At 38.9% G+C, this 14,391-nt stretch overlaps 1 protein-coding gene across 2 annotated transcripts in view; it reads left to right on the top strand.

Moving 5' to 3' along the window:
• Positions 1-2,514, top strand: part of LOC124605798 (neuronal membrane glycoprotein M6-a) — a 35,634-nt gene extending 33,120 nt beyond the window's left edge. For both annotated transcript variants that reach the window (XM_047137695.1, XM_047137696.1), the window contains one exon: positions 1,428-2,514. In XM_047137695.1, coding sequence (XP_046993651.1) covers positions 1,428-1,559 — 132 coding nt within the window. In that variant the 3' untranslated portion in view covers positions 1,560-2,514. The remainder of the gene's footprint in view (positions 1-1,427) is intronic.
• Positions 2,515-14,391: the final 11,877 nt, after the last annotated feature.

Genomic DNA, 14,391 nt, shown 5'->3' with positions numbered 1-14,391 from the left:
CGAAGATGATGTGCTACAGATGCGAAATTTAACTGACAGGTAGAAGATGCTGTGATATGCAAATGATTAGCTTTTCAGAGCATTCACACTAGGTTGGCACTGGTGGTGACACCTACAACGTGCTGACATGAGGAAAGTTTCCAACCAATTTCTCATACATAAACAACAGTTGACCGGCATTGCCTGGTGAAACGTTGTTGTGATGCCTCATGTAAGGAGGAGAAATGTGTACAATCACATTTGCGACTTTGATAAAGGTTGGATTGTAGCCTATCGTGATTGCGGTTTATCGTATCGCGACATTGCTGCTCACGTTGGTAGAGATCTAATGACTGTTAGCAGAATTTGGAATCGGTGGGTTCAGGAAGGTAATACGGAACGCCGTGCTGCATCCCAACGGCCTTGTATCACTAGCAGTCAAGATTACAGGCATCTTATCCGCATGGCTGTAATGGATCGTGCAGCCACGTCTCAATCCCTGAGTCAACAGATGGGGACGTTTGCAAGACAACAACCATCTGCACAAACAGTTTGACGACATGTGCGGCAGCATAGACTATCAGCTCGGAGACCATGGCTGCGGTTACCCTTGACGCTGCACCACAGACATGAGCGCCTGCGATGGTGTACTCAACGACGAACCTGGGTGCAAAAATGGCAAAACGTCATTTTTTTCATATGAATCCAGGTTCTGTTTACAGCATCATGATGGTCGCATCCGTGTTTGGCAACATCACGGTGAACGCACATTGGAAGCATGTATTCGTCATCGCCATACTGGCATATCTCCCGGTGTGATGGTATGGGGTGCCATTGGTTACCCATCTCGGTCACCTCTTGTTCGCATTGACGGAACTTTGAACAGTGGACATTACATTTCAGATGTGGCTCTACCCTTCATTCGATCCCAGTGAAACCCTACATTTCAGCAGGATAATGCACGACTGCTTGTTGCAGGTCCTGCATGGGCCTTTCTGGATCCAGAAAATATTCGACTGCTGCCCTGGCCAGCACATTCTCCAGATCTCTCACCAATTGAAAACGTCTGGTCAATGGTGCCCGAGCAGCCGGCTCATCACCATACGCCAGTCACTACTCTTGATGAACTGTGGTATTGCGTTGAAGCTGCATGGGCAGCTGTACCTGTACACGCCATCCAAGCTCTGTTTGACTCAATGCCCAGGTGTATCAAGGCTGTTATTACAGCCAGAGGTGGTTGTTCTGGGTACTGATTTCTCAGGATCCATGCACCCAAATTGCGTGAAAATGTAATCACATGTCAGTTCTAGTATAATATATCTGTCCAATGAATACCCGTTTATCATCTGCATTTCTTCTTGATGTAGCAGTTTTAATGGCCAGTAGTGTATTACTTTTCATTGTGATCACATTTAAACTTGAATTACAGAAATCTATTTATTTTTCAGATTCATTATTTAATGTGCCTTTCTGCAAATTATGCACACATTCGAGATCATGAGAAATTCCAAGAACTTCAGGAACTTCAATATCTGCAGGACCCTGAAATGTCTGTTGCTGGATCAAAAGACCGATTCTAAGTTGCCAGAATGCAGTTGAGCTGGGATAACGTCTGACATTTGCGTTTATAAAATGTTTAGTGTACTGTGTTGGTTTGTCTAAAGTGTGCCTGTATGCAGATGGCAGGAAAGGGGACCATGTGTACCTGTTGTGGAGAATTATTATTATGGTTATTATTATTATTATTATTATTGATCAACTGTGTTCCATTTTATGTTTCACACTGATTAGAATTATCTTCCCAAACTTTTTTATGACCACACATGTATCTTCATTGTTCAGTAGCTACAGTTGTAACCACAGGCCAATTCTGCAAGAGGAATGCCGTCTATTTGTAACCTGAAGGTAGTTGTCATCTCATTGATTAAGAGTTGTAATTATTTACACACTTTCAAAGTGCTTGCAAAATTAGGTTGAGATTAATGAAAATGTTTCAGATTTCAGTGTGAGAAGTGTTAAATTGTCGTTTGAGAGGTGCTTGCACAAATGTGATTTCCAGTATTGCTGTGTCTCTACAGAATCCTGTATCATATCAGTTGAGCAGGAAAAGTCTAGAGAGTTCACCCCCCCCCCCCCCCCCTCAATAAAATTTCTCTTCTGGTTCACTTCACATTGCTTCAGTATTTTAGGTAAAGTAATATAATTTTATTGTGCAAGAAAAATAAGTAGTGTAATGGTAATTCTTTTAAAAAAAGAGTGCCTAAAAAGCTATCATTTTGTGGCATAACTGAGTATTGCAATGTTGTTTTGAATGTAATGTTCTAAACTGGTTAGTAAAATATCATTGTTCAGACTGCTGATTGCAGTTAGTCTCACACAGATTGATTGATGAGACTATCAAGTAAGTTACGCGGGACTGCTACGGTCGCAGGTTCGAATCCTGCCTCGGGCATGGGTGTGTGTGATGTCCTTAGGTTAGTTAGGTTTAAGTAGTTCTAAGTTCTAGGGGACTTATGACCTAAGATGTTGAGTCCCATAGTGCTCAGAGCCATTTGAACCATCAAGTAAGTTAAATTGTCTTCATTTTTATGTATTTATTTTTTATTAATGAAAAAGAAAGGAAAGCAATTGTCAGTTTGGCAGAAATTTGCTGAAAATGAGAGATGAAGTGACTGCTGCCTAATGTAATTGGAAAAAGGAAATAGTTTAGGAGTGCCAGTCATTAAAGTACCCATGTCATTGTCATATAGTTATCATGTATTTAGTTTAATGTGTGAACTACAATTTGTATGAGAAGAAGGAAAAGAAACCATTAAGCAATGGAAAATCCAGGCTTATTTAGCTTAACAAAAGGAGCTGAGAGCAACAGTTGGAATATTGTATATATTGTCTGTGGTTTATTGAACTTCAAACCTCAGGGAAAAGTTATTCATGTTTGAATGTTTTATGATGTTAGGAAAAGTTTTGGGATTAATGGTTTTTTTATCATTAACGTATACAAACAATCAAAGCAAATACATTTTCATGAAAAGTTCGTCAGGTTAGAGAAAGTAGTTGTGGATCAAAACATCAAGACAGAGTGAGCTCTGCAAAAATTTGATTGATTTGTAAAGAGAATATTTTCTAGGAAGAATGTCAGCTGTCACTGTTTACAAGATAGCATTATTGTTAAACACATTTAAATGTGATATGACTACTTAATATTATTTTTATCAAAAAGTATATAGTGTATGTTTTACCCAGATATTTATTTCAACGGGTAATGTGGGAGGGAAAGTGTCACTTTTATTGTGTATCCATGTTTTGGATTCATTGTGGATATTTGCAGGGACAAATGGGAATGAAAGTGAAAGGTTCAGCTATTTTCTCCAGTTGATAGTTTTAGTAGCGGTTGAAAAGGCTCTGGTAAAACAAAACAAAAATATTGTTATATTTTTCATGTGTGTTGTATTTAGAAGTCTATAATGTTTCATTTTAGGTACTATGTTTCTGCTGTATGTTGTATTTAGTACAGTATAAGATCTGGTGTGTGTGTGTGTGTGTGTGTGTGTGTGTGTGTGTGTGTGTGTTTGTAGGAGGGTTATATTTTTTTGTGAGTGAAGCACAATTTCATTAACTCAGTATATGAAATATAGCTTTTTTAATCCGTCCAGTTTCAGACAGCTTTTGACAATTTTAATTTACCTATTTTGTTAATTTGTGTTGTGCATTTATGACGTACATTGCCTGACTAGGTGTCAAGAATCATACTGTATCAGTATGTTTGTTTATTATTTTATTATCCTTAAAAAATTCCACCTATTGAAAAAAGGTTTAATTTGTGAATGAAAATTGCTTTAAAGAGGCTGTTAACAAAATTAAATATGCAAGAAGAATTATGCACTTTTCTTGGTGTTGGTTAAGAGCTCTGCACGTTTGATACATTGGACTAATATTTGGAACAAAAACCTTGAAAGCCACATGGTTCTTACAAATTTCACTGTGAATTTTGTTGCACAATCGTATAAAGTAATGTTCTTTGAATTGTCACTTGTTCTTATGTAATGAAAAACTGAAATGTTAACTTTATATGCAAAATTCTGTGTTTGTGTCATCTTGTGTTGCAAATATTTCAATGAGAAACCTATGCCAGCAACGTAAGTACTTGTTGTGGACAGATGAATTGCAATTTATTGTTGTTAGTAAGCACTACTTATGTTTTTTTAAAAAAAATACTTACATTAGTTTTTTTGAAATATTGAAAAAAGGCATAGTTTTTTATAAGTATCTTATATTTTTCTATGTTATGACCATATTAAATAAGAACTGATATTAAATAATTTCATTACATTGGTAGTATAAGTTTCTGACTGATAACCTTTTGAATTCTTCAAAATAATAATTATTTTTATTCTCATTTCTCATAATTTTTTATTTGTTGCTTTTGATTAACAGATTACTTCTTACAAGAGAAGGTAATGCAAAGAGTAAGGGAAGCACACAGCTATAGGGAAAACAAGAGATTCCAGTTTTACATACTGGTTTGAGTAAAATCAGTATGTGGGAGCAACCGATTGAAAAAAATTGATTCAAGTGGTTGTACTATTCATTCCTTTTTTTGAGTGATGCTAGTCTGCGGGAGCAACCTAAGGAGAACAGTTTTACAGTTTGTTGTAGTTTTGTATATTGACGAATTATTTCTTTTCTTTTCAAATGAAACCAGTCTTGTTTTTCTGTTGGTTGTGCCATGTACTTGCTCTTTAAACTGAAACCAGTCTGTAGTCCTTTCATTAGTTGAATTAAAGGAATTGGTATACAACTACGTAGACATATCCTCTGAGGTTAGTCCTAACCTTGAGAGTATGTGAAGACGTCTCAGGGGGTATGCCAAAGTAAAAATTAATATTAGTATTTAACCATACAATGGAAACTTCAGGTTAGAATATCAACATTGTAAATAAAAGATAGATTGCTATTTACTGTAACGATGACACATTAAGTCGCAGACAGACCCAACTAAAATACACTTACGCATTAGCTTTCGGCCACAGCATTCGTCAGAAAAGGAAACATGCACACATTAATTCACACAAGTAAGTACACTCCATGCACACATAACCGTCATCTATGGCAGCTCTGACCAGATTGCAACTGTTGTGTAGAATGGAAGAAGCAATCTGGAGGGGGCAAGGAAGGGGTAACAGTGTATGGGTTGGGAGGGAGAAGAGCACTGTCTGGAGGAGTGTGCAGGGAGTAGACTGCCAACAGATGCTGCAGGGAGTAGACTGCCAACAGATGCAGCAGGAGGCTGCAGCATGGAGGTGGGGAGGGGACAGGGACCAAAAAAGGAGAGGAGTGGGGAAGGGAAAAGATGGGTGGGTGTGTTGGCAGAGGGCAGCACACAAGGGTGGACGATGAGAATAGGGAGGTGGTTGTAGGACAGAGAGGGTGGAAACTTTTGGGTGGAGGGTGTGGTGACAGTATATTACCATAGATTGAGGCCAGGATAATCATGGTAGCAGAGAATGTGTTGTAAGGATAACGCCCATTTGTGCAGTTTGGAAAAGCTGGTCATGGAGGGAAGGATTGAAATGACTCAGATAGTGAAGCAGTGGTTGGAATCAAACATGTTATGTTCAGCTGCATGTTGTACCACCAGGTGTTCTACTTTGCTCATAGTCACAGTATGGCAGTGGCCATTCATCCTGGAGGACAGCTCGTTGTTAGTCGTACCAATATAAAGAGCTGTGCAGTGATTGCAGCAGAACTGGTATATGATATGGCTGTTTTCACAGGTGACCTGACCCTTCGTGGGGTAGGAGAAGCCTGTGACACGACTGGAATAGGAAGTCCTGGGAAGGTGGATTGGGCAGGTCTTGAACCTGTGTCGTTCACTGGTGAATGTTTTAAAGTTAATATTCCAGTAAACAAGAACGTAACCACATATTTTATATATAAAATGGCTCCGTTAACATGGATTCAGTATGCACCACAATTCTCTGGATCATAACTATCAAGTATAACAAGATTTATCCATAGGCTGGTTTTTCTGTATGTTCCAGTTTGCTGCCATTCCAGGTGATTTTCAGCTTTCTGTTTGCCTGTTTTGAGTGGAGATGGAAAGCACTAATTTGCGTCTTTGAGGGGTTTGGTTTGAGGAAATTCTCTTGGTAATATTCTGACATGATGTTTAACCAGTTTTCCTTCTACAGTACTCCCTCAAAGTTCTTCCCTTGTGCAGTAATAGCCAGATCATTGGCATACAACAAATGATCAAATTTTTCCTCTTGTGTTATTTGGTCTGCTATTTTTTCATCACTATTGTATAGATTAGATTTACTACATCTAGATACATAATCAGTGATAAATTTAAAGCACAAACTGGAGTTAGGAAGGCATATTCTTCAAAATTTTTGCTCTACATTTTTATTAGAATTAAAAATTGAAAAAAAAAAAAAAAAAAGATTTTAGGATTGCTTAATTAACTGTAGTGTCACATGACATTTTTCTCTCAAGATATTTGTTGTGAACAATCCAGTATACAGTGTGGGCAAAATAAACTGACCCGGAAAAATTTCATGCTTGTTAAGATAGGAGTCCCCAGTGTGGATAATGTAAGTTGCGTTGCCTATTTTCTGGGGCAGTTTATTTTGCCCAACTAGTACTTCAGCAGAAGTAAGGATATCCATGATTGCAGTACTAGATGGATCACTCCATCAGGAATAAATGAGAGCATGGTAATTTTTATATATAAATTTTTAAGTGGACCTATTTAACTATGAAAAAATTTAAAAGCACTAAGGAATGCATATGCATAGTACTACATTACTCAACTTAAAAACAAGGCAGATAAGTAAGAGTTTGGAAAGACCAACATTTCTGCATTAATAGAGGTCACATAACTGAGATTATTTATATCACTCTGCTACTGATCACTCATGGTATTCTCTTTGTTGGAATTCTAGAAAATGAGAAGCATGAATGAAGTGCTAAATCAGCAGATTTTAGACGGTCTTTATGAAAAGTAAGTCAAGGTAAATGACCAACAAAATTCTGAGGTGAGGTGCCATATTGTACAGAGGTGGGCCAGCAAACCACCTTACAAACAAAAGAGGGAATTGCAGGTGTAAAAGAAAGTAGAGTTCACTGACAAATACAAGAAGAATTAACACAATGTTAGTCAGCCCATCAAAAGTATAAATAAAAGAAATCAGTCTGACCACAGGTTCCTCTGTACTCAAAAAGGGAATTTACTTGTTTGCTTTGATTACAGTGGACCGTCACAGCATTTGAAGTGTGCTGTGCCCTGAGTGCATGCTCATGGTACAGTTGGCTTCTATATAATTTAGGGTCATTTATCACTTATAGTTAGATTTCAGCACTACTTATAAGCTGTAATAGCATTTGAAAAGAAGAGATTCAGAAGTCTAGTGAATACAGTGGGTATTCAATAATTCAAATTTTAATTCAGGAAGTATAGTCATTGAAATTGTCAGGTCTGCGCCAATGCCTTATTGTGACGGAAGATGACATTTTTCTTGTTCAATAAGTCTCCAGTTATGTTTGTCCTGTAATCAATTTAGATGATTCCAAGTGTGTTCAAAAAAACCATGACCATCACCTTGTCGGCTGGTTTCACCACCTTCAGAGACAATTTGCTTTTGAAAACACACTGCTTCGATTGTTCCTTATTAATTTATCCATGTTTCATCCCTAGTTATCTACAGGCAAAGAAACCTGGCAGACAGCAATCAAACCTGTGAAGCTAGCGTGAAAAGATGAACAACATTAATGTTCTTTTGTTTGTAAAAACTCCTATCAGATGTTTCATTGATCTTGTACTGTCTGTCTTTTCCCATGATAGAGAGAGAATGTGGATTTCTGTTTAGTTCACTGATGATATGAAATATATTACTTCTTATGGTACGCAGTCCACTTCAGTTAATAGTTGCTTATTTCACCTGATCTATCTATCTGCATTACCAGTAACTGTAATACTTCGAAGAAGCGAAAAATTTAAACAGAGTATGCTGAACACCATAACATTGTCTTCAACAAAGAGGAGGAGTTAAATAGCTTCAAGGCTAGAACGACTATCATCTAAGAACCTAATATTATATGCTACAGATTTTTTTGTGAATACGAAAAATCATAAGCTTGACTGTCCGGAGTCTGCATCACTGTGAGTAAATTTGAATGTAATGTAATTGGGGACAATTGGTTAATAGGGCTTGTTGATTCCATACTCCATGCTTTTCATGAATTATGCGGTAATGATAAATTTTTTATTAACAAGTTAGCATCCCACTGCACTGTTGTACAGATGTACAGGCATACCTGGTTCAAAATTTGCCAGGCCAATAGATAGGATGCAGGGGGTAACTGAGTTTCCTCCACGCTCTCCAAACCTTAAGCTGTTCAATTTCTTCTTACAAGGCCCAATAAAACATGAGGTGTGCAGACCTGAACCTTGTAATCTGGGCACACTTTAGAATGAGATTCAGGCATATTGGCAATGTGGTATGATGCACAGAATCAATGGTGACTTGTACTCAGAAATGTACTGATGCTTGAGGCTACAATTTTGAACATTAATCAGAAAAGAAGTACATTTGCTTTTCAAATTGGACTTTAATCTTTACTTTTCCAGAAATTGGACCTTGTAGAAATAAAAATAAATTTTCTATGTCAGTTGAAAGAGTGTATTCATTTTTTGATGCACCTTGTATACCTGCACATAGATCTGTAGGAAGACAATCATAATTGTTAATCTAGTAATATATACTGCAATAACTGAGTGCAGAATAAATAATATTGGCTGCTTCCTGGATCACTGTTTCCCTTCAGTTCAACAATGCTGTAGTTCGTATGAGGTGTGATTTGAAAGTTTTAAGAATGGGCTTGTAATTGTACAATGGTGGTACTTACATGCTACTGTGATGCATCTCCTTCAAAATAGTCCCCTTCTGACTGAACACACCAACTCCAACAGTGCTTCCACTTTTGGAAATATTCCTGGTAATTTTTTTTTCTGAAGTGTGTTAAGGACACTCTCCATATTTGTCTGGATGTCTTCAATTGAATCAAATTGCTTCCCTTTCAGTGAAATTTTAGTTTAGGAAACAGGGGCCAAATCAGGGGAATATGGCAGTTGTGGAAGCACAGGAATTTTGAATTTGGTCAAAAATTCAACTATGGACAAGGCAAGATGAGCCGGAGCATTGTCATGGTGTAGCACCCAACTCCTGTCTTTCCACGATGCAGGCCTTTTCTTCAGCACCTTTTCATGCAAACGTTGAAGGACACATCTGTAGTATTCCTGGTTAATTGTCTGTCTTCCAGGGGCAAATTCACGATGCACAATACTGGTAGAATAAAAAAAAGTCACCAACATTGTCTTCACCTTTGACCGACTTTGCCATGCTTTTTTTGGTCGTGGTGAATCTGGAGTCTTCCACTGTGAAGACTGCACTTTGGTTTCAGAATCATATCCATATACCCATGATTTGTCACCTGTAATTATCTTATTTAACAAATCTGGGTCATATTTAGTCCAATTAGTCATTTCTTGGTACACTTCAAGTCGGTATTTTCTCTGGTCACTTGACAACACTTTTGAAATGAATTTTGCGGACACGTGACACATGTACAGATCTTCAGTTAAAATTGACTGAACCACATAGAAACTTAAATTAAATTCATCAGTCATTCCCTAATTGTAAGTCTATGATCAGAGTGCACTAAGTCGTGAAATTTCACAATATTTTCAATCGTTTTTGAGGTGGAAGGACGGCGGGACCATGTTTCATCTTCACATGATTCATGGCCATTTTTAAATCTGTTGTACCAGACAAAAACATTTTACTGACTCATACAATTATCTCCAAAAGCTGTTTTTAATATTTTGTAGGTCTGAGAAGCTGATTTCCTGGTTTTAAAACAAAATTTCACACAAACCTGTTGCTCTGTTTTCACATCCATTTTCACACAGACAGTATTCGGCAACAAGCTCTAACAGACCCGCACTCAACCAGCTGCCACAACAAACTGAATAAATGAAACACAGTTTCCTGTCAAAGGGCATTCAAGGACAAGGCAATGACTCACCCTCCACCCTCTGTGTACCTGCCCGCCAAACCAGTAAGCAGTAGCAGATCCATTCTTAAAACTTTCCAGTCACACCTTGTATATACAGATACAACCTCTTTGTGCAGATGACAGGTTGAGTTGCAGACAGGCAAAAAAAACAAAAAAAAACAAAAAAAACGCACATTAGCTTTCAGCCAAAGCCTTCTACAGAAAAGGAACCCCCCCCCCCCCCCCCCCCCCCCGCCACACACACACACACACACACGTTCATTCACACAAGCAAGCACAGCTCACGTACATGACTACCATCTCCTGGCAGCTTGGACAGGAATGTAGCTGTCACACAGAACAGAAGAGGCAATCTGGAGGAGGCATGTAAGAGGAAGGGATGGCAATGTACAGGTGGGGGGAGAGAAGAGCAGGGACTAAACTGCAAACAGGCGCAGCATTGGGAGGCTGTGTTCCCGTGAGTGGCGCCATCACAGCATGTCTTCAAGATGCTGTCATAGAATTCCTGTCCTGTGAAAATGAGACAGTGGGAAACATTCACAAGAGTTTGAAAAAGGAGTATAGATATGCTGCTGTCGATTGCAGTACAGTTAGTCGGTGGGCGAGCAGGTTATGTGATGAAAGTGGGCATGGCAATATAGGTTCACAGGATGTTGACAGTGACACACAAAGAAACAAGAAAAACGGTATGCAGCGAACTTTTGGAACAGTATGAGAATCGTGCAGATAAATTTCTTGGAAGAATTGTCACAGGTGATGAAACATGGCTGCATCATCTTTCGCCAGAGATGAAGAGGCAATCAATGGGCTATGGTGTTTTTCGATTCTGAAGGACTCTTGCTTGTGGACATCATGCCAAGTGGAACCACCATAAATTCTGATGCATATGTGACGACACTGAAGAAACTTCAAGCTCGACTGAGTCATGTTCGACCACATTGGCAAAATCAGAAAGTTTTGCTGTTGCCCGACAATGCACGGCCACATGACAGTGAAAAAACCATGGAAGCGAGCACAAAACTCGGGTGGACAACACTGAAACATCTGCCTTACAGTCCTGACCTGGCTCCATGTAACTATCATCTCTTTGGGAAACTGAAAGACTCTCTTCGTGGAACAAGGTTTGAAGATGATGACTCCCTTGTGCATACTGCCAAACAATGGCTCCAGCAGATTGGTCCAGAATTTTACCGTGCGGGTATACAGGCACTGGTTCCAAGATGGCGTAAGGCAGTTGAGAGGGATTAAAATTATGTGGAGAAATGGAAATATTGTTCCTAAAGGATGTATCTACACACTATAAAACTTTCACACATGCAGAATGAAAAATGTATTTTTACAAAAAAAGTGTGCATTTCTTTTGGAGTGACCCTCGTATATTGATACGACTACTAACCAGCTGTTGACCCGGATGAATGGCCACCACCAAACTGTGGCCAAGAGAAAGTTGACTACCCTGTGGTACAACATGCAGCTGAACATGTCATGCATGATTTCAATGGCTGCTTCACTACCTGAGTCATCTGTATCCTGCCGTCTACCACCAGTTTTCTGAATTGTGCAGATAAGAGATATCCTTACAACACATTCTTGCACCACAATTCTCTGGATTGAAATTATCTCGGCCTCAACCTATGGTAACCTACTCTCTCTACACCCTCTACTCGTAGTTTTCACCCTTCTATCCTATCACCTGCTCCCTGTTCTCATCCTCTCAACCTCTGTGTGTGCCACCCTCTGCCAATGCATCAATCTATTTTACCCCTTCCCCACTCCTCTCCTTTTTCACTGCCCCTCTTTCCTCTCTTCCCCACAGCCTGCCAACACTGCACCTCTTGGCCATCTAGTCCCTGCACGCTCTCGAAACAGTGCTCTTCTCTACCCCATCCATACCATGCTATCCCTTCCCCTTCCCCTTCCCCTTCCCCACCCCCTCCAGATTGCTGCTTCTGTTCTATATGACAGTTGCATTCCAGCCCGAGCTGCTGGAGATGGTCGTGAGGTGCGCATGAGATGTGTTTGAATATATATATATATATATATATATATATGTGTTTTTTTTTTTTTTGTCAATGTACCTCATTGATTTCAACCTCTTTGCTCAGGATGTCTTTCTGCCATTAAACCAGCCTGTTGAAAAAGCAGTTGCCCATTGCGTGTTGTGAGTGAAGTAGTACAAGGGACTGCGAGTATATAACAGAGAAGCATTAGTTAACTGCGCTTGTAAATGTGCTGGCCAAAATGTCACACATCTACTCGAATGACGATGTGGTATACGTTTAGTAGGTTTATGGCTTCTGTGATCATAGTGCTCCAGCTGCTGTTGAAGAATATCATTAACATTTTCCAATACCTTGAATTCCTGATCATAGAGTGCTTACCAGATGTTTAGCACAACACATGAAACAGTTATTCTTCCATGTTCCCATTTATGTTCTGTGCATGTAGTTCAAAAACCTGTGGAGGAACAGCAACACACTGTTGAAAAGGTGCAGTATAGTCTTACTACTAGCACACGGCACTTTTATACATACATCAATGACCCACCAATATGTGTATGGCGAACATTACATGCCGAAAACTTGTACGCATTTCACATACATCTTGTCCGCTATCTTCACATTAGCAATAATGCTACATGACTTGAATTTTGTCATTGGTTAAATGACAAACATGATTTGCTTTCAGTAATACTATTTGTTGATGAAGCCACATTTACTCAGAATGGAATCAACAACACATGGAACAAACATTGATGATCACAAGAAAATTCAGAGACTACAGTGGAAACCAGTCTCCAGGTTTGTTTTTCGATTAATGTTGGATGCAGCGTGATTGGTAACATGTTGATAGGTCCAGTCATTTAGAAGAGCAAATGGAGGGTAGCTACTCAAACTTGGGGGGGGGGGGGGGGGGGGGGGGGGGGGTGAGGATGAAGATGATGTCAAGAAGCTCCTGCAAATTAAGGTGGGCATAGTAGGGGGATGGGGGGGGGGGATGTCATACAACAATAATGGATTTTCTTGCCTCTCAATTGAACTATACTAACAATAGTTTTTAAACATTGAAAATTTATATGGAATAATATTCATATAATTCACACACTTTGAAGTATTAAGTATTTTAAAATTTGTGATTTATAGAAGTCAATAAAATTAAACTTCAATGCTAGACAAAAAATACAGAATGCCCTGAGATTTTATGAAATTCCTTGAGATTTCACTGATTTTTCCACATAAAATGTAATTCCCTTAGAATTCCAGGTTTTCCAGAAGAATTGCCACTCTGGAATGATAGGACAGAATTACTTGCATTTTTTTGGAAAATTTGTTTGTTGAACATCTTCAGGACATTACTTAGGCCACGTGGACTGCAATGTACTTCCAGGATGGTGGGACTCCTCCACATTGTATCAAACATGTGAGGGAACATCTCAGCCCCACTTATTCTAATTGCCTGATCGGTTGTGGTAGTACAATTAACTGGCCACCAAGATTGCCAGACTTTAAACCATTAGATTTGTGTTTATGGGTTTGGATGAAGTCTGAGGTGTACAATCAAAAGGTGAACACATGAGATGAACTGCTTGGCTGCATCATGGGTGCTGCTGCTCACATTATGGAATGTGTAGAGGCACTCGGACAAACAATACATGTTCTCCCAAGAATGCACAAATGCAATAAGTTGATGGTGGGATGTTTGAACATTTATTGTGAACTGTACAACGGCTGTAATATGGCTTGTATGATGATGATTAGAGATGAATGTGTTAAAAATACATATTTTTCATCTGATACTTTGTAAAACACATATTGTAATGTTTACTATTAAACATGTGTAAACCTGACAGTGATTTGAATAACACCGAAAATAAAAAGCAGTTTGCAACAAATGTGTTCTCTAATGGAAACCATTTGAAATATGGCATATGTCCATTTGAAGTCTTTTGGTTAAAATAATCATTCCTGTCGTATCTCTGAATATTGCAGTTCCTCCTGAAACATCCTGTATAAGGCATCATCATAGTGCAGCATGTTTCTTATTCACAAATCACATCTGAATGTTGGTTGTTTGGCCTCATGTGATTAGTGCCTCAGATGAAAACATATCGTTCACTTGTTTGAGCAGGACTGTAAGACAGTTCACATACCTTGAGTCAGGAAATGGGCTTGTTTGGAGCAAAATAAGTAACCACTCAGACAGTGTGACAGCTTCTGGAGAGCCGCAGACTGTAAGCACAGTGACCATTGTTACAGCTTCTCTTGACATGGCAGTAGATAATGTCCCACCAACAGTGTTGTGCCCAATGACAACGTAAAGACGTGGAAGTGGCAT

Source organism: Schistocerca americana, chromosome 3 (assembly GCF_021461395.2).
Source record: "Schistocerca americana isolate TAMUIC-IGC-003095 chromosome 3, iqSchAmer2.1, whole genome shotgun sequence".
In the NCBI taxonomy this organism is placed as follows: Eukaryota; Metazoa; Arthropoda; class Insecta; order Orthoptera; family Acrididae; genus Schistocerca; species Schistocerca americana.
The sequence above is the reverse complement of the archived record's forward strand: the minus strand, read 5'-3'. Positions and strand labels throughout refer to the sequence as shown.